This window comes from Diadema antillarum, unplaced genomic scaffold (assembly GCF_040938485.1).
Source record: "Diadema antillarum isolate AM-2024a unplaced genomic scaffold, OU_Dant_1.0 scf00000213, whole genome shotgun sequence".
NCBI lineage: Eukaryota > Metazoa > Echinodermata > Echinoidea > Diadematoida > Diadematidae > Diadema > Diadema antillarum.
The window spans coordinates 318,834-344,819 of NW_027271102.1; the positions used below are offsets into that span (position 1 = coordinate 318,834).

Here is a 25,986-nt window from a genome sequence, read left to right on the forward strand (position 1 = left end):
TTCTGGAGCCGAATGTTGCTATTTACTTTCGAAAGTAAAAGCAAACATGCGGCGTTTATTTTATCATCGTACGGAGTTGAATATTATTGTTAATCATTTCCGAAAGTCAAAGCAAACATTCGACATTTATTTCAGCATCTTCCGGAGCCAAATGTTATCCTTATGCATTTCCGATCGCAAAATCAAATATCTGACATCAATTTTAGCACCGTATGGAGCTGAATCTTACCGTTATTCATTTCCAAAAGTATAAACAAACATCCGACGTTTTAGTATCATACGAATATTACCATTATTCATTTCCAAAATTAAAATGAGACATCTGACATTAATTTTAGCGTCTTGCGGAGCCGATTGTTGCCGCTGTTCATTTCCAAAAGTAACGAAAAACATCTGACTTTTTCCTACGGGAGAAATAGGACGACTTCGTAATACACTGTATTTAGTTCTTGAGTCACTTGACAGATAAAAAAAGATCTAACCTCGTGCATGCAAAATTTTACATGTATGGAGCTGCCTAATTAAGGCATACATTCGCGTATGAGTGTAGACCTACATGTGTTTTCATAAACCCTCTTCGATCGCTACTTTCAAAGTGTTCCCCGTTCAGTGAGATCACACCCCATAATTACGTTTTCTTTTCACCATCTTATAGCCAAACGAAACGCAAATCAACTCATAACCAATGTTGAGACAAAGGAAAGCGTCGGGACACGTCGTTCATCGTCGGGCTATCACAAGCATCATTTGTAATCAGGAGAGGTGCGTCTGGACACGTCGCTCGCTATTCAATTTAAGCACTGGCCGTGACCATTCAGAAATCTCGCTATATCTCAAGCGCCATGTCCCGAAACGTCGGCACTATCAAAACGAACGCTTGCGTGAGCGGAGGTCACGCAACATAGAAATAATCAACAGCTTCTTTTGAGGGTGTCGGCAAGTGTCAGCAAGCGTCGGCAAGCGTCGCGGTATCATCAAAATGATGGCGCGTAGTGCTTTGACCGACGCTTAGCGACGGAGTAAAAACATACTGCGACGCACTTCATTGTTCTCGCAATATGTCCCCGTCGCTGAGTGTCGCTCTCCGTCGCTCGCAGTCCCTACTTTACCAGGTGCGCCTTATGCACCTTTGGTAACCAAAACAATGAATTTTGTTTCTGCTTTCAAATATGTTTGTCACAATTTTGAATTTCACATTGAATTGATTTCATTTTTGTATTTGAAAGAATTTGTGATATTGGAAAGAAAATTTGATGTGAATTGCTCTGAACTGATATGAGAAATAGGCTTTTCTTATCTATCAATCAAATGATCCTGTTCCACAGGTGGATTTTGCCTTCACCACGTGGCAGACCTTTCCAGATAGACTGGTGGGGTACCCAGCCCGAAACCACTTCTGGGACCAGGCCAAGGCCCGTTGGGGCTACTCCTCCAAATGGACCAACGAGTACTCTATGGTGCTCACAGGGGCAGCTTTCTATCACAGGTGAGCGCAGCATGACTTGGTAGCACACATCAAAGGCATGCATGCACGAAGAAATTAGTACTACTTTTAATACCGTCATTTTGTTCGTGGCCCCTAAAGGCAATTTCAGAACGTCGCTCAATTTTTATTAGCAGTCTGTACACTCTGGTCAAGAGAAAAGTTATCGTTCATTCTGTGCATAGAGAACTCCACAGAATGGAGAATTTTATTTGTGCGTGCTAGGAATGAGGTTATCTGAGTTAGGCTAAGTAGCCTTATACGTTTCATCTAGTTAATTTACTGCTTTGGTAAAGCTGTGTAGAAACAGTGTCATGTTTGTAGACATAATGCTCTTCCTCTGATGCTATGCACGATGCAGAAGGAACCAAGACATTAAGTATCAACCACCAGTCCTTGGCAGAAATTATATTATCTGATATGGTGTCACTGCTTGCTCTGTAACCATATTGATCCGTGCTGCATTAAGTCACATGATTGCATCATGACCAATCATCAGCCAGTAACTATGTAGACCACTTAATATCATAGCATATGACTTGACTGGTATCATGCTGTTTATGTCTTTGGTTTCACTTTCAAAGCAGTTCGGCAACATCATAAATGCATTTGTAGTAAATTCAAGAAATCCTCCAGAAAAGTCATTAAATAATCTTCTGAGAACAATGAAGAGTGAGGCTGAAAGGCATGGTCAGACGAGCAAAAGATTGAGAAGTTTAAGATTGCGAAGTCTCAGCAATCTTTTGTCATCTGGTCACACTGGCAGAAGATCAAGAATTTGGCGGGGCTGGCATAAGGGGGAAAAATCCCTAGATGGAGCGTGAAGTTTTGTGTCACACTGGCAAAACTACTTGATCTTAAAGATTGTGATCTTCAACTTCTCGATCTTTTGCCAATCTGACCGCATGTAGTGAAACCCTTCTCCCCCCCCCCCCTCCCCCCCCCCCCCCCCAAAAAAAAAAAAAAGAGAATGAAGTGGTGTTTTCGGTCACATTTCAAATCCTCTGAAAATATCACAATTTTTGTCCTGAAACCATCCCTGCAACCCCCGCCCCTCTTCTTCAGTTTCAAATCGTTCAACACTAACTCTTGTCTCACACAGGGCACCGATCGGGTCAAATGGGGCCTCAGAATCCACCACCATTTCTTCCTTTTACACTCATCTCACTAAACTGTGATAAATAAACAGATCAGTGGAGAAGAGGGTGGGTGAGAGGGAGAGGGATTCAACTTACCCTCACAGTCTGTCGTAGCTCAACATACAGTTAGGGGGAAACACACACACCTTAAAGGACAAGTTCACCGTCATAGACATGTGCGTGGAATGAATGCAGTAATATCAGTAGAACACATCAGTGAGAGTTTGAGCAAAATCGGGCAATCCGTTAAAAAGTTATGAATTTTTGAAGTTTCTGCTCAGTCACGGCTGGATGAAAAGACTACTATAGCTTGTGATGTCACATGAGTACAACGATATAAAGAAAGAATAAAGAAAATTCAACATATTTCCATTTTTCTCCCATAACGAAAGAACACTCGACTTCTCTCTTTCAGAAGGCAGGGGGAATAATATTACCCTTAACATATGTCAGTAGCAAGTCAAAGATCTGTGCACTTTATTCAAAAAGTAAAGTTTTGTGAAATTCTCTTTTTATTTTCCTTATATAGTTGTACGCATGTGACATCATACACTGTAGTAGTCTTCTCTTCCAGCAGTGACTGCGCAGATACTTAAAATATTCATAACTTTTGAACGGATTGTCCAATTTTCTTCAAACTTTCACTGATGTGTTCTACTAATATTGCTGCATTCTCTCAATCCTTATGTATATGAAGGTGGACTTGTCCTTTAAAGCACATGCAAGAAAGTATAAGCAAAAGAAGTTATTTTGTAGAATAGTGGAATGATATGTTTCTTATGGTCAACAAAGAAACAGCTCTACGTTGTATTTTTATTGAAATTTTCACACACATAAAAAGGAACAAGGTTTTAACTTAACACATATTGCCAACAGAATGTGGATTATATTCACACAAAACAATCTTCCCTATGTAAATTTCACTATTGCTAAGTCATCAGCTGTGGGGTTATTTGTGATGAAAGTTATAATTTTTCCCTCTTAAATTTATGTTAGAAAGAGAGTTTTTGCTTTAATTTGTGAGTAAAGAGACTGGCTTATAAGATAACCATCCTCATGATTTCATCGCACATTAATATTTCAGTGCTGCATGGTGAGAAGACAAGTCATTTGTAACTAGAGAAGTACTTTGAGAGTGCAGATCTCTGCCAAGCAGCTCATTTCCACCACTGATCTTGTTCTTCCATAGAGATCAGTGATTTCCACCCGTACGCATGCTGAAAATTGCCCCATTTCCCAATATAGAAGCCTTTTGTTATGTCATCAACTTCCAGCTGTGTAGCACGCCTTGCCCTAGTAGAAACCAGAGCACCCACTTCAGTGAGCGTATGCAAACCTCAGAAAAATGCGCAGCTTGAACTCTTAAGTTCATTGACCCTATCTGCCAAAATATCCAAAATCCTTCATAAAATCCATGAATATTTCCTGATCACTACCAAAATTTAATCATCTCTGTTCCCTCAACCTTTCCTGTAAGTTTCATCTAAATCCATTTCACAACTTATTGAATTATTTTGCACACAGACAGACAAACAAACCAAGAAACAAACCAACACAGATTAAAACATAACCTCCTCCCTTGGCAGAGGTAATCATTATTTTCATTTAATACCAGACATGGTAAACGGAGCTTCAAGCCCATTGGTACACTGTTAGGCACAGAGAAGGTGTAGGATATATGTAGGTGGATGATAGGATACTTGTAGGTCAAGGTCAAGAATCAGAGCACAGATTGATGGTGTTAAAGGGAATGGTCAGATCGGTCTCATATTGCACCGGTGGGGAATAGCCATGAAGAGGAAGTGTTATGGGGGTGTGAGTACCGCTCTTTATGTGAGAGGGAAGGTCACCAGGAAAGGAATTGGTATTTTCCTTCCCCTACGAAATAGGAAGTCACTTAATTTCCTTCCCTCACAGAGTAGGAACCTAGTTCTTTTAAATACCTCTCTCCTCTTGACTTTTCCATATTTGCAAGGGCATTTTCCTTCCAAAAAATTATTTGATAGCGTACAAAAGTGATTAAATACAATAATGTTGACAAAAAGTAGCTGTAGAAGTAATGGTATTGATGATGATGATGATGATGATGATGACTTTAGTAAAGGTCATGGTGATGTTGATATAATTAGTGGTATGAGTATTAGTACTAATATTAATCGTGTCAATACAGTCATTGTTATCATCATTATCACTACTGCTACTACTGCAACTACTAGCATCATTATGGTGCTATTTTGGTGGGTTCAAAAATTATTGTACAGTTATACTTGCCTTTAATGAGTGCAACTCCCCCCCCCCCCCCCAAAAAAAAAAAAAAAAAAAAAAAGTTAATAAGAATAAAAGTCACATGATGACTCTAAAATCTGTATGATATCTTTGGATAAATTGTTTTGAAATGTTATCCAAGTTACCTGTCCCTCTTTGAGCAATTCTTGGTCAAATTGAATTGTATGATGGGGAAGGGGTAGGAGCACCATACTACCCCACTACCAGCATATAATTAAAGTAGGTATTTTTACCTCTTTTTGATGTAACCCTATAAATTGATGCTACCATGCCAAGAGGGTTTGATGAAAGATCCACTTTTATAGTTGGCAGCCTTTGTCACTCCTCTCTTGTTCTTTTTTCATTGTGATATTTAGGGCAATGTCAACTGTTGCTTTTTTACAGTACTCTTTGCTGTTTTTTTTTTCAAACAAAATACTGCAGGTTTCATGGAAAATACTGTTTTCCCCAAATTACATTACTCTACATTTCTATAGCTGGAAAGGTAAAAATACTGTTTTTCCACACACAAAAAAAAAATTGCAACTTTTTAGTTCTCAGAATATTTCATTGCTGTTTGCGAGGTTGGCATCCCTGTATCTGTAGAAGTACCGTAATACAATACATGCCTGGTTTTCCTAGGTGATAGGTGAACACCAATAGCAACAAAACCTTTCAACATTTTTTCTCATTACCCCATCCCTTGCAGAAATGTAAAGTGATGTTACCTGGGTACACCAATTCAAACTCTTGGTATACAAGAAACATGAAAACAAATGAATCTCCGCACATACAACCAGAAAACAGTCTGCGCAGCAGTGTTTTACCATTATAGGGAGTTCTATAGAGTAAGAAAACTTCCTCGAATTAACGTAAATGCATGCATTAGCTAAGTTGTTTATCCAGCTGTAGTCACACATTAAAGTAGAGTAGAGTGTGTGAGTTCCATTTGTAGTCTTCGTTCTCATGTACTGTAAACGTCAATATTTTCGCGCGATTAATTTTTCGCGCTGAGCGGCTCAAAAACGTATTCGCGGGTTCTTAAATTCGCGCTCCGCAGCAGGTTACTTTACGGTAGTACACATTCACTGCTTTCATCCAAAGCCTCTGCTACATAGCTTGTTATGCCAGCGTACGACAAGCGACGTAGCGAGCGGCTCGACTGCGAGTACAAGCACTCAAATACGTAGTACAGCTGTGACTGTAGTACCGTAGTCACGGGGGAATGTAGCATCGGTGCGTGCGGTGCACACATGCATGCTACAGTACACAGCAATCTATCCTATCTTCGCACAGTACTAGTAGCGTAAACATGCCTGTACATTGTACTACGTAGCAGTATCATCGATGAAGCGCACACAATTCATCCCGTTCAAAATGTGCATAGAAAATTGTGAAGAAATATTCGCGCGTTTTTGAATTCGCGCTAGCCGAACGTAGCGCGAAATCCGTGAAAATTAATGTACCGCGAAAATTTCCACGTTTACAGTACCAGAAAACTGCTTTTCTCGGTTTATGCAAGGAGCAACACTGATGGCTTACCCAACTTATAAAACTCTACACTACGGTTTTACACTAAGTGTCTGCACTAAAAGTTTGTGCTGAATGTTGACACCGAGGATTTACACTAAAAGTCTACACCCTGATGAAGCAAAAAAGACAGAATAAACTCAACACTCATTGCTTTGATGCTTTGAATACAGAGGCACATAGATTCTAGGAAAGCCACAATATCACTCGGGGAGGAAGTTTGGATATCTGGCATGAGTTGTTATTTGTTGTTTCAGTAATGGTAAGTGTTTATTCATCCTGGAAATGAGATAGTAAGACAAGTTTTGCATTCTGTCAAATGGACAGGTTTACAAACTACTTCTTAAGCATTGTGTTATGAGTCATCACAGTCACATGAGCTGCCGGTGTGGCCATCGTCAATCTTAATCTTGAAACTGTAGTAGTACTAACAGTTGCAGTGTCAGTCTAGTCGAATAGAATAAAACTTTGTGATACATTTGAAGGGATGATAATACTAAAAAGCAATATTCTTGCTATGTGCAGTCACAATGCACAATACACACACGACCTTCACACAGACTTGCGAGGTCCCCTGATTCTGGACAGTACTCCCTGAAAAATGAACTATTTTGTCATGTTCTGACAGAAGAATGATATTCCTGTATTTTGTATATTGCATTACCAAATGAGATGCATGTAACACACAAGTACCTCTCTGATAGCTCTTTAGTTCCTTCCTGATGTATGAATGCTGTATACTCTGTCTTCACTTCAGCTGAGGTCTTGAGGGTAGATTCCAACTACCGAAGTGTAAATAATAAAATTGTTATGGATTTGTAAGTCCTGCTCCATCTGATATCATCGGTAACCCTCTCTGTGTATCGCTTATATAATAAATGTCTCAACGATTCAAGTTCACCCTTTGAAATCCTTTTATCAGCACATTGAAGTTGCCATTTGGTGCTTCTGTTGGAATATATCATTTTACTTGACACTAATAAATGACATGTTTGATTTTTCTGTGTCCACCCAGATATTACCACTATCTCTTCACACACATGCTGCCCTCATCGTTGCGCAAGCATGTAGACACCACCAACAACTGCGAGGACATCCTCATGAACTTTCTCGTGGCGCAGGTCACGCAGCTGCCGCCCATCAAGGTCACGCAGCGCAAGCAGTACCGCGACACCATGCTGGCCTCAGCGGTGGCAGCGTCGACGTCGCTGGCGACCAACAAGTGGCTGAGCGCCGAGCACTTCCACCAGCGGCAGGAGTGCATGAACTATTTCACCACAGTGCTAGGCAAGATGCCGCTGATTCGGTCCCAGATGAGACTGGACCCGGTCCTCTACAAAGACTACGTCTCAAATTTGAGAAAACGTTACCGCCAAATTGAGATGGTAGATCCCAAACCAAGGACGTGAAGGCCTGAATCGTAATGCCACATCCATGCATTACCTTTCTTACCATTGTATGAGCGACAGAAAAGAAAACGAAAAAAAAAGTACTAACCTATTTAGTACCCAGCTGGATTGCCTGTGTGAAGCTCAACAGCTGTGTTGGTGTGTGGAGAGAAGTGATGAGGAATATCCGCCACACACCATTTCCAGTGTGTGGGACCGCAGTGCCGTGCACCGGAATCATTTCTTGGAAGCAACCTCCAATCTCTCAGCCATGTAATACAGCGCGTGCATCTTCTTCAACTGCATCGCTCAGCACACTGTCCCTATCACATCAGCAAATTCCCAGAGTTCCAGGGAAGTCACATACAACCAGCAATCACTGACCACAAAGAGTTTTTCATCAAATACATGTGTATGTGTGATTTCTCAACAAATATAGGTCAGTGGTCTTCATCCTCTCCAGTAACTTGAGGTGCAGATTTATAACAACTTGGTTTTACAATTTTGTCAAATTTTGCACATACCACTGGTATCATTGTTGTCATGACAACCCCTCAGCTTACCTTGTTGTTTGCCTGACCAACCGACAGAAGTCTCCCATGGGAATTAAGTTAAAAGACGTGGATAAAAAGAGAGTATTAACTCACCAGAAATCATGTAGTTAGACCCTGAATCATCTTAAAGTTTACATACCTACATCATGAAGTGGACTTCATTTAAACATCTTTTGAAATGGTTGATGTACTAACCTTAACACTGCAAGTGATGAATCATTGCTGAACTTAAAAATCTGAAGTTCATTTGACTTTTCCCATATCTAGGCTTTCTCCCCAAATGTGAACATGAAGATTTGTTTTTAAACTTTGAATATATTAAGTTGTACAAAAAGGATCAAAGACTGACAAATTAGAGACTAACAATATCAGCGGCTTTATATTTTTTTGTTTTTGACACAAGTGGAAGTACCCTTGTAGATCTTGATTCGATGCTGTTGCTTTCTCCTTCTGTATTTGACTCAAACGGAGGTATTATTTCGGCTGTAGATTTGACGTTGAATTGTTGATGTATCACTGCTGTTCCTGGAACGCCAAAGATAACTGAAGTCATCTCAATGACAGCATAGACAGAGTATTTTTTAACGAGATGTAAATTATTCGTGCACTATAAAGACTAGAAGAGATATCGAAACTATTGTGTGTTTGTGTGTGAGTGTGTGAAGAGCTAGAGATGAGAAGAATCCACATCTTCGCTATCTCTTATTGGTCAATTATGTGTGTATAGAACTACCAGATGGATGTGATGTACAGGATAAGACTTCAGAATTCTATTTTTTGGACAAAAAGGAAGAAATAAAAAATATGAGAGATGAAAGGAGACATTTTGTAAAGCAGATATTACGTTTCCTTCTTGTAGAAACAAAATGAGGGGACTGAAATGTAGACACGTGTATGGCGCATTTCCATAAATTTCAGATGGCCAATTTGGATGTTGGTGATCAAGAGTGGGCATACCGATCGGGAGTGATTGTAGCAGAGAGGGGAAACACTGCTTCATTGGAATCATGCTCTGATGAACCTTGTAATTGCTTATTTGCTTTAATGTATGCTTGTCACTTTTTTTTTCCTTTAATCATACTGTTGAATATGCAAGCCAGAGAAAAAAAAGGAGTGAGATTATATTTTATGAAAACAGAGTATTTGGTGCAAATCTGTACAGCTGAAAATGAGATTGAACCTAGGGTGTATCATGCAAACATTCTCCACGACATCTTGGATCTGCGAAGATGTTCAATATTTGTGGATTATCTCGTGAAGAGTTACTCATTATTCTTGGAGAATACATGATCCATGAATGATATTCATTCAAATGCAAGGTCACAAAAAGGGTCAACATGCTTGAGAAAAGCTGTCAAGCAGTAGTGTAGTGAATTATGCAAACAATTTGAAAAAGAAATTATAATCAGTGTGTCCTACTCTCTAGTCCACCTCCAAGTTCGTCCAAAGTCGCTTTGATGTAGTTATGTTTCACATGAAAGTAATGTATGATTATTTTGTTGATTTGTCATGAAGGTTTGATTGCAAATTTCATCTATGTTGACTTGAACTGGCTATGTCCATAACAATAGTTAGCTTTGCAGCAGGTTCACAGGCCACAGTTTGACTATGTTGTCTAGAATGTGCTCATTTCTTATTTGTAACTTGTATGTACACTGTATTGGTATCACCTGAATGTGCACATTTATTTTGTATTTTCTTTCATAAATGTCCCTCCAGCATGAATTTTGTGTATTTCCTTCTTATAGCTTGTTTTACCTAACAAACAGTGGACCACATGATCTTGTGAGAGGATAATTTGTTACTCTGTGGGGGAATTGTGGCAAATTCTATCATTAAAAAATTGGTGGCTATCGTATGCTGTACATTACAAATCCATTAGAGTTGTGTGACATCAAGTACATGGCATCCGTTCTGTATTGTAATTTAATGCATGGTGGGTTTTTTCTTTCTCACAGATGCCTTTACAGTTCATCAAAAGGAGGGCATATGAATGCAATTTTAAAGCAGAAGACATTTCAGTAAATTATTGTATGGTGATATTTATTCTTCTAATATTACAACACAGTCTGTTCTCATATCTTCCAAGTTTGAATTGCCAACTCTCAGATTAAGTGATTTTATGTCACATAACAAGAGTGAACACATAGATGTATTAACATCAGATATTTGCATCTGCCCTGCTTCCCAATGCTTTGAAATTCTCCACCGTAAAGTCTACATGTAGAGTTGAAAAGTGCACATACCTAACAACATGTTTCTCGTAAAGTCTTCATGATTGCTCTGCCACTTCTCCTAAAGGTTATAATGATAATGGTGGTGATGATGATGATGATGATAATGTTGATGATGATGATGGTGGTGGTGATAGTAATGATAAAAATTATAATGATAATGACCATAATCATGATGGTAGTATTAATAACAATAACAATAACAACTCCAACTACAACAAATGGATGTGCGGCATATAAGGAACACATGGAAATGAGAGAATTTGTTTATGAAAATAGTTTATCTCCATGGTAACAAAACATTTCACCCAAAACCTGCCTGTTACACAGCTTTTTTCATCTTTTAATGACTTCTGCTGGTAGGTTTGTGTACATACAGTATGTACATTGGCATTGTGCATTCACAAGAGTTTCTGCAGTTTATGTGAGGGGGCCCTCTTTAATAGAGTCTAATTACAGTAGGTGCCCAGGGGTCATACACAAGAAATTTAGGCCCTACCATAGAATGAGCATTCATGGCAAAGGATCTAGCCATGTGAGAGGTGATGTGTAGGCAGTGACTGCCGTGAATTATATCTCCACACTTCACACCAAAATTGGTTCTTTGTTGCCCTGTATTGTGTTTGTTTCAGATGTAATCATTGATGCTAGGTGTTTTCACATAGATATGATGTACCTCCACTCTCAGTCGATGCTCCATGACCAAAATTATTGCTGCCGAGTGTTCCACATGGTTTGTGTACAGTCATAAGATATTAAACTCGTGTTCCATGCGCAGTGGCCACTATATGTTCTATGTGTGTGTCTTCAGTGACTGCCTGTGTGATACTCAGAGCAGGTTACACAAAGCCTTGTCTTATACTACCATTGGTAGCTAACAAGGAGGATGGCTAACTGTAGGATTTCTGTATGATATTTAACATTGTGCCTCAGTACCTAAAGAGAGTAGGATGGGGTGGGGGGGGGGGGGGATACTGCCTGTATGTGCTGGTCAAAATACTTCTAGTACAAATGCTACAACTGCTACTACTATTCTTCACCTTTACATTGTCCGTTGTTTCATTTATATTTATTGATTATGTACGTTTGTGATCTGCTCTGATAAGTAGTGTAAGTTTTATTCATTATTTTCTCTCTCTGTTCAGAAAGGTGCTACAGTATAATGTGATGATGCAGACCATACAATGTCAGTGGTAGGTCCACCGTATTGTTTTCAAGTACAAGTAACTAGTGCTTGAATGAAGTAAATTATGTGAAGCATGTTATAAGCGATATGCAAAATTAAACTCCAGCAAATGTTCTTGATATATATATTTATATATATGTGATATGCGACTATGCGTTGTATATGTTTATCATGGATATTGAGTTTCTCCTGTGGTGTGTACACTATAGAGATTATGATTGTAATACTTTGTGGTTCCTTATGTAAATGTCTGAATGCGTAGTTTGCACTGTCATTAATCGCACTGGGACTCAATACATTATAGTAGCAATGGAGGGAATGCGGTATACTAAAGCCACGCAGCAACTGGAGATGTATGCATAATATATCTAGTATTTGTAGTTACCTGAGTGATTTACCTAATTACCTCGCAATCATATCCTAACTTTTATTGATATGGTCCTTTTTTTTGGGGGGGGGGTGAGTTCTACAACAACAAAAAAAGAGTGAAAGGAAAGAAAACATTACCCTTTGATCCTAAAATTCCTGTTATGGATATGGATTAAAACATAGAATTAACTTTGTATTAACATATGTAGTAGAAATCTTTTTGTGGAGCTATACACCATGCTCTGTCATAGGCTGAAGTGTAAACATGCTTCACTGTGCCAGAAACACAGTGAAAGATAATACTTCTTCCCTGATCTCTCTCAATATCTCCCTACCCACTACTTTTCGTTGTACCTATAACTATAAATGAATACGAGGCAGAATGACTTGCCCCATTTCCACCTTATCAGCATTTTTGACTCAATAGTCTTGGAACCAAAGGCTTCAGGCTGTTCAATGTTGAAACAATGTGAGAGACCATGAGGTAAAACAGAGGGCTTATTTTTTTGTGGTCAGTTTTTGACTTCTCAGCTCCCAGAATCTATACATTGTGCTACAAGCTCCGATTTCAAGCCAAGATGTTCAGAATTCCTCACTTCAAAAATTTAGCAGCTTTGGTTGAATAAGCCTTTGTGCTCTCTTTACTTAAGGCATTTGTGGCAGAAGGAGATATGTCTTTCCTGTTTTTAATGATTGCAAGCATTAAGCCCTTCTCATGTACAGATGGTTCACAAATGACATTATAATAGAAAATTATGAAATCTACCACAATGAAGGTTTTCACTGACTAATGGTAAAACCCATGTGTTATGGTCACACAGCTAAGCTACCTCAGATGGCATTACTGCCATAATGTGAATCCCTGCATGATAAAAATTACATTTTTTGGGAGGGGGTGGATTCAAGTCAGAGAGGGGCAAATACATCTGTAGAAACCCTTCCTTTTTCAGCAATTACCATGAAATAGGTGGACATGCAAAGAAGCAAAATAGATATTGTAATGACCAAAATTTTGACAAGTAAGGTTCTGTTGTAACAGTAATGATTTCTTCAATGATGATTGTCTGTGTCCTACTTACTGTTGCCGAGGTTGACCACTGACTCGGTCAGATGCAAGTTTGGGTAATTTTGCTTTAGTTTTGCTAGTTTGCACAAACGATACATAAAGCCTCATAAATATAAGGCTCTATGTATTGAATTTCTAGCAATTTCAAGAGTTTGTGTCCCTTTGTATCAAGATTAAAGTATTTACTTTTGGTTTCAGTTGTGTCGTGGAGAAGATCTTGGTGGCTTAATATTCATCTGGTGACAGCGTTGTGACATAGAGATAAAAGAAAGACTGAAATTTAATCAGATATTTGCTTTACGTATTCACATACTGCCTTCATACCTCCCTGTGGTTTAAGGGAAATGTAACCCATATAAACATGTGCATTGAGTGAATGCAGCAATATTATTAGAACACATCAGTGAAAGTTTGAGAAAAGTCAGATAGTCCGTTCAAAAGTTATTAATTTTTTAACTTTTGGTGCTGCTATCATTGGATGAGAAGACTCCTACCATTCATGATGTCACATAGCTTGTATGAAAAAATAATACAAAAAAATATAAAGAAAAACAACATATTTTCACTTTTCTAGCACAATGAAAGAGCACTTGACTTTCCTCTTTCAGAAAGCAGGGATAATAATATTACCCTTACCATATGTCAGTAACAAGTCGAGGGAATGTGTATTATTCATAAAAGATGAAATTTTGTGGAATATCATTTTCCATATTTCACGTCTTAATCCATTAGTCTTTTTATTCAGCGATGGCAGCATCAAAACTTTAAAAATTCATAACTTCGGAATGGATTGTCCAATCCTCCTCAAACTTTCACTGATGTGTTTTACTAATATTTTGCTGCTGTCACGCAATCCACATGCATTTTGGGGTTTCATTCCCCTTTATTGGAAAGAGTTTAATGGTAAAATTCTAGAAAATTGTCAAACATGCTGGCCATGAGTATACAATGTATTTTGTACACAGAGGATCAAAAGTCAGAAGGATGTGAATGGAGCTGCATCTTTTTATTAAAGTCTTCTGCCTGCATCATTTAAATACTGTACCTAGTAATGGAGCTTTCAGATGGGAAAGAAATGCTCTACATAACTGAGCATGGTACAAAGACCTCTATGTAAACAACACCAGTCTATGACTTCACCCCTCAAGTTTCAATGCCAGGCATTAGAGGTAATATTTCACATTCCCGTTTGAAAAACCATAGGTGCTTGGTCCTACATCTAGTGTATCTGATACTTGGTGAAAAAAGTTTTGATTGATATTTAATCATAAATGAGACAAAAAGCTGTCAAATCAGTGAGTCATCAGATTTTATAGTCATACTTAGTTACTCCTCACAGTCAGTAATGTTATAATGAACAGTTTAGTATTCTATACTACTTTAGCATGGTGATTCTGGTTGGTGATATTTATATTGTGACAAATGGTTTCTTTCTTAAAGCTCTTGTGAGCCTTATCACTTTTTATCCATTAGAACATCATTAAACAACACAGCAAAGTTCAACAAAGTTTGAAATCAGCCACCACAACATTTGTAGTGTCTTTGGGAGTCAGTGTGTAATGCTGGGGCATTCTTGCTTTATTCAATTTTATTGCTTTCTGAAAACAAAAAAGTGTACTGACAGCATTTCCAACACAAGCATTCCAGAATACTCTATGAAATCGCACCTTTGACTTGTTCACACCGCAGTGTTGACTTAGAAATATTTATTAGCCCCGATGTAAGCTCTGAAGGAATAAAGTGATGTATGCATGATCACGTAAAGGCATTCCTGCATGTAATCAAAAAAGGGAAAAGGGATTATGCCTTGTTTGTTCTTTTATCAGTATAACAAGTATATATCTGTTTTCATATCTCGACCAATAAGCACTGGGAAATGCTGCCCATCGGCTGTAGAACTTAAAGCTAATCATCAAAGACTGTTGTTCTCTTTCTCTTCAGTACCTTCTGTGTCTCGTTTCCATTTTTGTTTAATCGCTATGGATCAGTCAAGTGTAGCTTATATGGTGTACTGTAGTCTGACCAGCCAGAGATAAACAGATAGTCATTACTGTGGACCAAGTCATGGTCAATGGTATCCACTGTATCCTCTTCATACAAACTTTCCCTTATAAGTTGTTTGCTTTGATCTTCCAAATCCTTAGTGTTGTTTTGTTCTTACTTCTTGTTGTCTTTGTTGGGGGATGTTATAATCCCATCAGTGTCATACCATCATGTTTTCTTTGAATCCTCGTGTGGTTTTAGAAGTCTGTATCAACAAGAAGACTGTCTTTATTTAAGATATTACAGCAATGTGGACTTGGTTACATTTATGTGAAGGTATGAGACATGGAAGACAGTGGGACTTCTGCATTACTAGCAAATATTTTTCCCAAAAAAAAAAAAGCAGCATATATGGACATAGGAATATCGCTGGAACAGCACACAGGGTATTAGAATCACTACTATCTGCCTTTATGTGTATTTCTCATCTATTTCAAATGATCCGATACTTGTAGATGAATTTTGTCAACTGATCCATCCATGTATCCATCCTTGCTGTATATGATGTGATGCGATGCTTGCTACAAGGCCTGCCCTCGATGTCAAGAACAACTGATTGTAGCACTCATTCAGTCTTAGCGACTTCCATCTGCTGTTTGTGCTTCAGAACAAGCCTATAGACATCAGTCTCTGTAGTAGATCGCTCATGTCTTGTTTCTCATATCATACCTGTGGTGTTCATAAGGTGGTTTTTTTCTTGAGGCACTGATCTTCTTTAGGCTGGAAGTACATAGCCAAGTATGCTGCACTCTGCTGACCGTCAGAAAAAAAAAAATATTTTGTTTGCTTTGTCATTAACAGAGAGGGGAAAAGGAGATAATATGTAAATTGTCATACCTTGTTTTGTAGCCGTCAGTATTTAAGTACAAAGAGAGAGAAAGAGATATGAAGACACCAAAATTATTTTTGTGTTTCCAAAAGACAGTTGGCAGATACTTGTGATATACTTAATGTTTGTATAACTGACATAGCAGTGGATGATTTGTGTATGAGCATACTTGTATTTTTTTTTTTTTGTATTTAAGATTATGATTGCAAATCTGCTATTGTATGGCTTGCTAATGAGGGTAACTCATTGGCAGTGTGAGAGATAAGAGGGAGAGAGAGAGTGTGGGGTGTTCTTACATGGTACTACAGAGTGTGGGCATAATTTTTAAATAAAATGCCTAATAGGCATACAAGATAATACAACAAATGCTTGTCTGTTGTGTTTTTGATTTGTTCTCCAAAAGTTCAACCTCTCCTCTGCTCGGTAGAGAAAAATATTCATCATCATCAACATCAATATCATCATCATAATTGTCAAAATATCATGACTATCATCCCCTCCTGTTGCCACCACTATAAGACTTAGGGGGTGTTGCAAGAAAGTTGCAATCAATTGCAACTCCCTGAAATCAATCACTAATCCTGCAATTAATTGCAAGCTCCTTTTTTGCAACAGAAACTTGCGACTGATTACAAGTTGCAATTAATCTATCTATTGCAAAAATTGCAATAGATTTGGGTATTGATTGCAACTCGACTTTCTTGCAACACCCCAATAGAATACAAAGGTAATACACCTAATACACATGTCACCGTTTAGCAGTGTTAGCTTTGCAGATATGTATGCATCTTGTACAGCCTGGGTATGACACTGTTGTCATGATTCCTTCACATGAGAAGCTGGAATATAATGCACATTAGTAACAAGTTTACATTGATCTGCATGTAGAAAGTACAGTGGAACCTTTCAGATACCTGAAAAAGTGAGGTAATTTTGCAGGTCTAGTTCCTCTTAAAATTTTTTCATTTCTATCCCTGATATAACAAGACATGCAATGTAATGAGGAAATATCAGTGGTCCTAAATACTATAAAAGGGGAAGTGTGTGTGCATTTCATGTGACAAGGAACAAGTGCAAAAATAAGAGCATGCACATTTTTTTTTCTTTTTTTATGCTATATGTAACTGTATCTACAATATGTTTGATTCTGTGGAATTAAAAATAAAGCAAAATTCATCTTACCCAGCCAAACAGGCAAAATTACCCTTGCAAAAATTAATGCTTTTACAGTAGCCCATTATGAAGAGATTCCCTGTACTGGTAGATTGTGGGGAATGAGGGATCAAAGTGTCTAGGCTTGTCATGTGTTACTAGGCACAATGATGCCCACCCAAACTGGGTGTCGACTGTGGTTTGTTCCATCCGTCTCTTCTAATTTCCTGCTGGTTGCATTGTCTTCAGACTTGTTTTTGAACTTGACAATCACTCTGCCCACCCACCCAGGGTAGCACACTGTACATGTGTACAGTACATTACACTGAACAGGGAGGCTTTACTCCAATGCCCCTCCCCCACCCCCATTTGCACACTGGTTCAAAGAACTATGCAGTGCAAATGCATGTTGACTTTATCTATTTATAATACCCTGATCATTACTTATGTGGCCAAAAGAATATCTAAATATGTGCCAGATATTTTATAAAAATATTTCTACAATTGTATAACCAGATATTTCTGCATGTGTGCAACTAACAAAAATTTCACAAGGAACCAACTTGCAGGTTTCCCTGCACTGTCTGTTGTTAATCATGCTAGTCATATGAAAACATACAAGTTACGCTCAGGTTAGGAAAGGTGCATTTCATTGCCTTTCGTAAATCATTAGCACTTTTGACTTGATTGACACTGGGAGAATTTTGGGTTGGAAGGGATTTTGTGGCCAGTAGTCTAAAGAAAAAGTAGAAAAATTATTATAGAATATAATGCAGTACTTAGATATTCACTAGGCCACATAAGTGATTTTGAGGTTATCATAAATTGCCACAAGTCAACATTCACTTCCAGGATATGGTTCCTTTCAGTCCAGTAACAATATTAAACTTTGAGAGACCATTCTTTGTGATCCAGTAACACACGGTGAGAACTACAAGTACGTACCACATTGTAAATGGACTTATAACATGTGGCAGTATGTTGGGAAGGGCAAGTTGGAAAGAAATAATGTTTGCAAAATATTCACCAAGACCTGCATAGACTCATGCGAAAGAATTAGGTATACCACCATTGCCTTTTAGTCATAAAGTAGATATTCACATTGTGATGATAACCATGAAGGCTTGAACAAATATACACTTCATGCCCTTATCACATCAATATGAGGAAAGGCAAACGTCTGGTTATTTGATTACAAATGAAGTTCACCTGGAGAATTTCTCCAGGACATCACTTTGTACAATGATATGACCCCCCCCCCCCCCCCAAAAAAAAAAAAAAAATAAATAAATAAATAAAAAATAAATAAATAAATAAATAAATAAAAAAATAATAATAATAATAAAAAAATGACACTACAAAACAAAACAAAACAAAACAAAACATATCAAACATTGCCATGTCATCTTCACCTAGACATGAGAATTCTAGTCAGGTTAAATAGCAAAAACTTCCAAACTTTCCTATCAATGGCTTTACATTTGGTACATCAGTTGAAGTTAGAAGAACAAAACTTGTGACTAATTGAAGCTATTTACAGGCATGATTCTAATAAAGGAAATTCACATGTACAGGCCAATCAAACATGTCAACTGGACACCGGGTACATGTAGAGAGATTAGATTAGTACTATCCAGGAAAACAAACAAGAATCTAGGTCTTGCAACCAACAGCATTCAACACTTTCAGAGAAAAGACAAGTGGCCACGACAAAATATCCATTCATCAATTGTATAAGGTGTTTATTCTCAATTCAGTGTCATCAGCACAGAAATCAAGACACTTTCATTCAAGGTGGTAGCTTCGCAGTTCTTTTCAGTCACACATGTTTTAATTCTATAATTTACAACAATGATATGTTGTCTCTTTACAATGTATATATATCTATTATTTTGAGTACTTTTGATATAATTCACCGAGTGCTGTGAGGCTGTAAGCTATATCAAAGCTTGAAGTCCGAAATCAATGGACTTGTACATTTGAATAGTCTCTGATCATCACACCAAGGGCATCATTTATAGACTGAACACACAAGGACACTGAAACATCTCAGATCTTCATCTTAGTTTCATTGTTTTTTTAAGTCACGTGTGAATGTTTCAAGATCTATTTCTTTTTCCTTTTATTCTTATTATTTTGTTCTGTTTTGGATAATCCTTTTCTTGTTAATCAAGGGCACACAAGTCCCCAGAGGAAATGAATCCCTTTGCTTAGCTTACAATTTCCCTTCTCTAATCATGTGTTACTGGTAGAGTTGACCTCGGAGTAGTGACAGGCAACAGACACTGGTCCTTGTGTGTATCATTGTGTGTGTTGGAACACACAAACATAGGTTTATTACCACAGAACACTACAGGTACGCCCCTATAATCTTCACTGGAAGCCACTGCTCATTTCAAAGGTATACACTTTTTCATGTAACAAGAACTGTTGACAAGCTTCATTCAGAAAGGCCTTAATTCTAATTTTGTTTCAGTGGTGAGGTCTGTCCTGCAATGAAGTCATTGAATTGAAATGACAGAAATTCAGCCAAGGTACAGCTTTGATAATTTCAACTGGGTAAGATTAATACCAAAGTAGCATGTCCATCTAATGTTCACAGTGCTTATCAGCTTGGGTTTGTGGAAGGCCACCGGGGGATGTCACATATTTGCTCCCAGAGAGTAAAATTCCGATGAGATATTGAAGAAGAGGACAAAATTCAGTACTGGATATTATACTGACATTTCCAATTTCAATAGACCAGTTCATTAATCAAATTCTATGCACACCTGCATGAGAAAGGTTGTTCCTAACAATCATAAAGCCTCTCTGAGGCTTAACTGACATAGCAACAACTAATATGCATGTAAATTGCATACCAGTATTGAAATGCATTTTTTACACATAGGTGGATGGAATATCTTTTTCCCAAATCCTCAGAGGAAAAATGTCTACAAAGTTGAATACACTAGAAACCAGCTCATCACATTTTCAATGAACATACTGTACAACACACACAAAGCAGTATGTTTACACATAAATATATATTTACAGATGCATGAATGGCTGTACATCATGTCCATGAGTATTTACATAATAAGATTTAACAATATCCATGTAGTGGATGGTCTGTTAAAGCTTCATACATTCTTGGGAAACACCCACAAACCATTTACATGCACATACACTGTAGAAAGCTGGGTCCCACAGAAGAAAATGGATGCATTATTCTAATCATTTTGAATTGTGAAACCATATCCAGGATAATATTCGCAAACAGCCCCCCTAAAAATACTAGTATTGCAAGTTAACTATTATTTCATAAAGGACGTTAAAAACACATTGTTTCAGACATTTAGAAATATACTGGTTTCTATTACAACTACTTTGGACCACATATCAAGTAATCTGAGAGAAAAGCTTGAATTCTTTCTATTTTTTAACTATAAAACAAAATAACTCGACTTAAAATTTCTTGTCTCACAAAGTTTGGAGAGTACATGATTTTCATCTGGCTGTTGAAGCAGTAATTATTCTCTCTGCTGGTGTAACAAATCCAGTACTATGTTACATTAACATCACTCAACATTTCTTATGTAACTTGAAGAGGAGGGATACTATAAGATAAAAAATGCAGACAGCTTTGCTTATCCCATAACAATGTAGAAAAAGGTAAGCCAATAGCATGACTTGCCTGATTTCAATTATAAAATTTGATATTGCTTCCTAGTTCTACATAATTTGTACTTCATTCCTTACAGTACATTAATAAAAGAGAGAAAAAAGCAATATCCCAAACATAACATGGAAAAAAAATATTCTAAAAAAAAATGAAGGTGTGTCTTTCTGAGTGGTTTTGTTCCTAGTGAAAAATTGTAAGAAAAACTGAGGAAGTTATTAAAATCTGAAATATGAATTCTTTGGCTGCATAAGCACCACATTTTGGTGAATATCCAAACATTAGTATTATTTCAAGGTCTCTGAAATTTTGAGAAGGGAGAAATGAGACGGAGCAAAATCTCATATGAGGGAACATGGATGAGAACCCTGGAATTAAATGAACACAGCATGATAAACCAGACCCATTGATAAAATTCAAGCTGGCTGTTAATCAAAAACATGCATCAGTTCTGTGTTGTTTGTTTACTTTTGTGAGGCAGGATTCCTCTTACAGAAGCTCTTATTGAGGCTTTACAGGCAAAAGGACAGGAAGTGATGGGGGGGGGGAATGAGGGAGGGGGTTGCATTCATATCTGGGTGTGGCAGAGTGGACAGGTAGACATAGTGCGGATGTCGTTCTCATAGGCACGGTGCTTGCAGGTGTTGCACATCCAGAACTGGTAGTCCAGCAGTGGCCGCCCCGTCACGATACACGTGGGGAATTTGATCTCACAGTTTGGACACGATCCCATCCTAGGAAGAAAGACAGGGAGTGAAAGCCAAAGAAGAACCAAAGAAGTAAGAGAATAAATCAAACCTTTATGTGCCAAGGTACTTGGCATTCCCCTCTCTGTTTTTTGTGGGGTTTTTTTTTGTGTTTTTTTTTTTTTTTTTTTAAGGGGAAGGCTAGTAACTGGTCAGTGGGAATCAGTGGAAATGCTGGGAGATGATTGTTCCAATCCCTATGGGATTCATTCAAGAGTTCATTGTATATCTATTGTTGTGTGAAAATGATTTGCTTCAGAACGGTCTCATATTCAAGTAATGTGCAGATTAATGCTCTGTCACTGACCAGGGACGCTAACCTGGAAGCATTAAAACTGCACATTACTTGAATATGAGACCATTCTGAAGCAAATCATTTTCACACAACAATAGATATACAATGGACTCTTCAATGAATCCCATAAGGATTGGAACAATCATCTCCCAGCATTTCCACTGATTCCCACTGATCAGTTACTAGCCTTCCCCTTTAATGATATATATATATAAAGGAATAAAATTGGAAAACAAAAAGGATTCACATGATTTTGTGACCATTATTCCTTGACTTGTTTTCTGATTTTGCAATCATCATGTCAGCATGCCAGAGTGGGCCATTCAGCCCATTTACTGTGTTACGGCTTGATGGCGCAATGCAGTAATTACCACTAACCAAAATTGCAACATATGCCTTCAATGGCTTGTAAATTGGACAAATGATCCACTGCTTGATTTCCAAGCTATCTTGTCCAAATCTGATTACCTTTCACTATCATACAACAATACCACTGCTCAAATTGATGTGGGCAGATTGGCTCACCAAGAGGCATTATCCATTTTTAATTCGCACTTGTTCACATCTGCAGTCGTGTAAAATGATTTGCTTCATATTTTTAGACTATAAGGACAGAGTGTGGCAGAGTTTGTTCCTTCTACAGAGAAAAAAAAATATTTGGTTCTGAGACAAACCATCTTTGTACTTTGTACATTGTACATATGTACAGTGTAACTTGTAAGCAACTTGTGAAAACAAAATAACTGTTTCACTCTGATACAAGCAAATCCTCAAAGTGATTTGCTCTGCCAAAGTACACAAAAGAGAAATATAAGAAGAGAGCAGGTAAATTTGAATGCCCAAGGAGGCAAGGTACTGATACTGGAATTAAGCTAAACTATAACTAAACTGCAGTAAAAAGAAAGAGTGAGAGAGAGAGAGTTAGGAATCCCCAGGCCACCAGGGAATCAGAAATATCTCATTACAGACTTTAAAGGACAAGTTCACCTTCATAGACATGTGGGTTGAGTGAATGCAGCAATATTAGTAGAACACATCAGTGAGAGTTTGAGCAAAATCGGACAATGGCCGGTTAAAAAGTTATGAATTTTTGAAGTTTCTGCTCAGTCACGGCTGGATAAAAAGACTACTATAGCTTGTGATGTCATATGAGTACAACGATATAAAGAAAGAATAAAGAAAATTCAACATATTTCAATTTTTCTCGCATGACAAAAGAACACTCGACTTCTCTCTTTCAGAAGGCAGGGGAATAATATTACCCTTAACATACGTCAGTAGCAAGTCGAAGAAATGTGCACTTTATTCAAAAAGTAAAGTTTTGTGAAATTCTCTTTTTATTTTCCTTATATAGTTGTACGCATGTGACATCATACACTGTAGTAGTCTTCTCTTCCAGCAGTGACTGCACAGATACTTAAAATATTCGTAACTTTTGAACGGATTGTCCAATTTTCCTCAAACTTTCACTGATGTGTTCTACTAATATTGCTGCATTCTCTCAATCCTTATGTATATGAAGGTGGACTTGTCCTTTAAACCCTCATCCATGTTTCTTGATTCGTGCAATTTGGTGATACATTTATGTCCAAAAACTTTCAACAACAAAAAAAGCAAAAAAAGTTTTCGTAAAAAGAACTAATTGCTTTAATCCCCTGCTCACCTGGACCACTTGCCTTATCCCTCAACTTTACTTTCTCTGCCAATAAATCACTGATCGCCTGATGCTTAATTGTCAATGGATAAGGATTACATAATCCTCCTAATCCCTACTGGCTCATACCAGCCTTCCTGAGAGACTACTGTGGGTGAAATGGTCACTGTGGGTAGTAGTTGAAGGCCAATGATACAGTATGGTCACTACAGTTTATGTAGGGCCACAGGAAGGCCAACTATGGCTGTTCGCAAAACTTTGAACACATCAGTGTGCCTCTTGTCTCAGTGAATTCGTTGTGACTACTCACATGGCTATGATATTGCTCAACTGATTACATAATCACTTGAACATTAACAGGAATGCCAATTCTTGGTAAAATAAAAGTAAGGCAATCACTGCAATGTAACTCTCAAAATCATGTTTTGTTCTATTTTGATTTTTCTGTTGGGGAGGGGGGAAAGTTGTTTCCCTTCACTTACGCTGACAAATTCACACATCTTAGAGCGTGGCTGTGGAACAGAGCATGCCTACAATAAGAATAGATCTATTATTTTCTGTCTTTGCATATTAAAGGAATAATTCCAAAGAGATTGGAAGCATGCAAATTTTAAAGTCAAACTCCATCAATCTGGCTGGATAAATAGATTGCTTTATGCTAACATCCTGATCTTGTTTGACTTAAGTCAAGTTTCAGGTATAATTACATCTGTACATGGCTGGACAGTAAAACAGCTTAGATTACAGACTGAACAGAGGCAAATATTCACTGGTCAAAACACACATAAAAAAGAGGTGAAAGCAATCCAAGCTCAAAACACCACACACCACTGTAGTGAGATGGAATTGAAAAACACTGATTTGTGTATGTTTGTGTGCCTGTGTGTGTGTAACATTATGACAATTACCTGTGCATTCCCCTGAGAAAATATCACATGTACCTTTTACAAATCATATGGGTGGATGTGAAAATTTATCTGTTCACATATACTGCTGTGAAATTCAGATTACACTTGAAAACTCAATTGCAAAATACTGGTAACTGCTCTGTGAGAAGGTCCTGCTAATATCTCTTGGCAATATTTGCTGCATCTTGAACAGTTTCATGACATCAAGAACAGTTGAGCCTAAGCACAAAATTTGTGCAATTCAGCTGAAAAAAAAGTGAAAGGAAGATCACACAACATGAAGACTGAAAATTCATGCAAACTTCACCAGAGCTCTCTCAAATATAGTACACATTTACAACAGTGTGGACACATCATTATGCAAGCTATCACCACACGGGCCTGATGAAGTTGCCAAGACTGAATCTGATGTTTGGGTTTTTAAATCCTTCTGACTCCAATCCCACCACTGAGGTACTGAAATTGTCCCACTCTATTTCTAAAAACCTACTACACAAATGGTAAGAGTGTGGGCTACTATACGTAAACAGTTATGAGAAAATCAGCATTCAAGTTTAGTTGCTGCCGAGCATGTGGGAAATAAGGCATCAATATGCGTTGATTCAAAACATCACAGACAAATGCTTCACAAAAACATAATAAATCTCAAATATCAAAACAATCCTACACTTTAAGGTTTCAACAAATTTAAAATTACTTTCCTTTTTTTAGCCAAATTATCTTACTTTGCAGACTTCTTGGCATTAATGTTCGCAACTCTATCAGGACATTGTGGTCACAGGTCACATGTACTCTACAAACATGCCACACACCGACACCACCACTTTACACAAACACCAACACCAACACCAACACCACCACAACCAACACCACCACCAGCCACACACCAACATGTAGCACAAAACATACAATACTCAGCAAAAAAACACACGACACAAAACAAATACTACGCAACAAACAATGAATACCACACAAAACACCACAGAGGACACAACACACCAGTCACATCACACCCTCTTACGTAGGTAACGCTTTGGTCTTCGGATTGGGTATAGCATCCAAACTGTCCATGCCACAATATCACATACAGAAATGTCAGTAAACTGATCAGAAACTGATTAAGTCAATGATGCCACCTTATATAAGACATGGTCACTCAAAAAAAAAAAAAAAAAAAGACGCCACAAATTGGAAAAAGCCAGTGGCACTACAGTTGCACTAGCTGGCAACCCCTTGCTAGTGACAATATACTAGTTTTTCTTTTGCTTTGAAAGTACTTCTCACTACTACTACAAACTCATAGTTTCTTCATCATAAAACAAAAAGGGGGAAATGAGTTACTATTTGATATCATTACATTTTGTATACTAAGCTATTACCTTCACTCCACTGCTTATGGCTACATTAGGCAAACATGGTGTTTTCCATGTTTTCTCAGTAGAAATCATATCATCTTAAACAGATAAGACAAATAATCATTTTAC

At 37.8% G+C, this 25,986-nt stretch overlaps 2 protein-coding genes across 2 annotated transcripts in view; one reads left to right on the plus strand and one right to left on the minus strand.

Moving 5' to 3' along the window:
• Positions 1-842: 842 nt before the first annotated feature.
• Positions 843-11,472, plus strand: LOC139724424 (exostosin-1b-like). The gene is made up of 3 exons (XM_071635568.1): positions 843-881; positions 1,326-1,486; positions 7,433-11,472. Exons 1-3 carry the CDS (start codon positions 843-845, stop codon positions 7,824-7,826), a joined length of 594 nt encoding a protein of 197 aa, XP_071491669.1. The 3' UTR covers positions 7,827-11,472.
• Positions 11,473-21,467: 9,995 nt separating this feature from the next.
• The window catches only part of LOC139724420 (WD repeat-containing protein 35-like), a 54,240-nt gene continuing 49,721 nt past the window's right edge, over positions 21,468-25,986 (minus strand). Inside the window, exon 26 of the mRNA XM_071635565.1 lies at positions 21,468-21,633. Coding sequence (XP_071491666.1) covers positions 21,468-21,633 — 166 coding nt within the window. The remainder of the gene's footprint in view (positions 21,634-25,986) is intronic.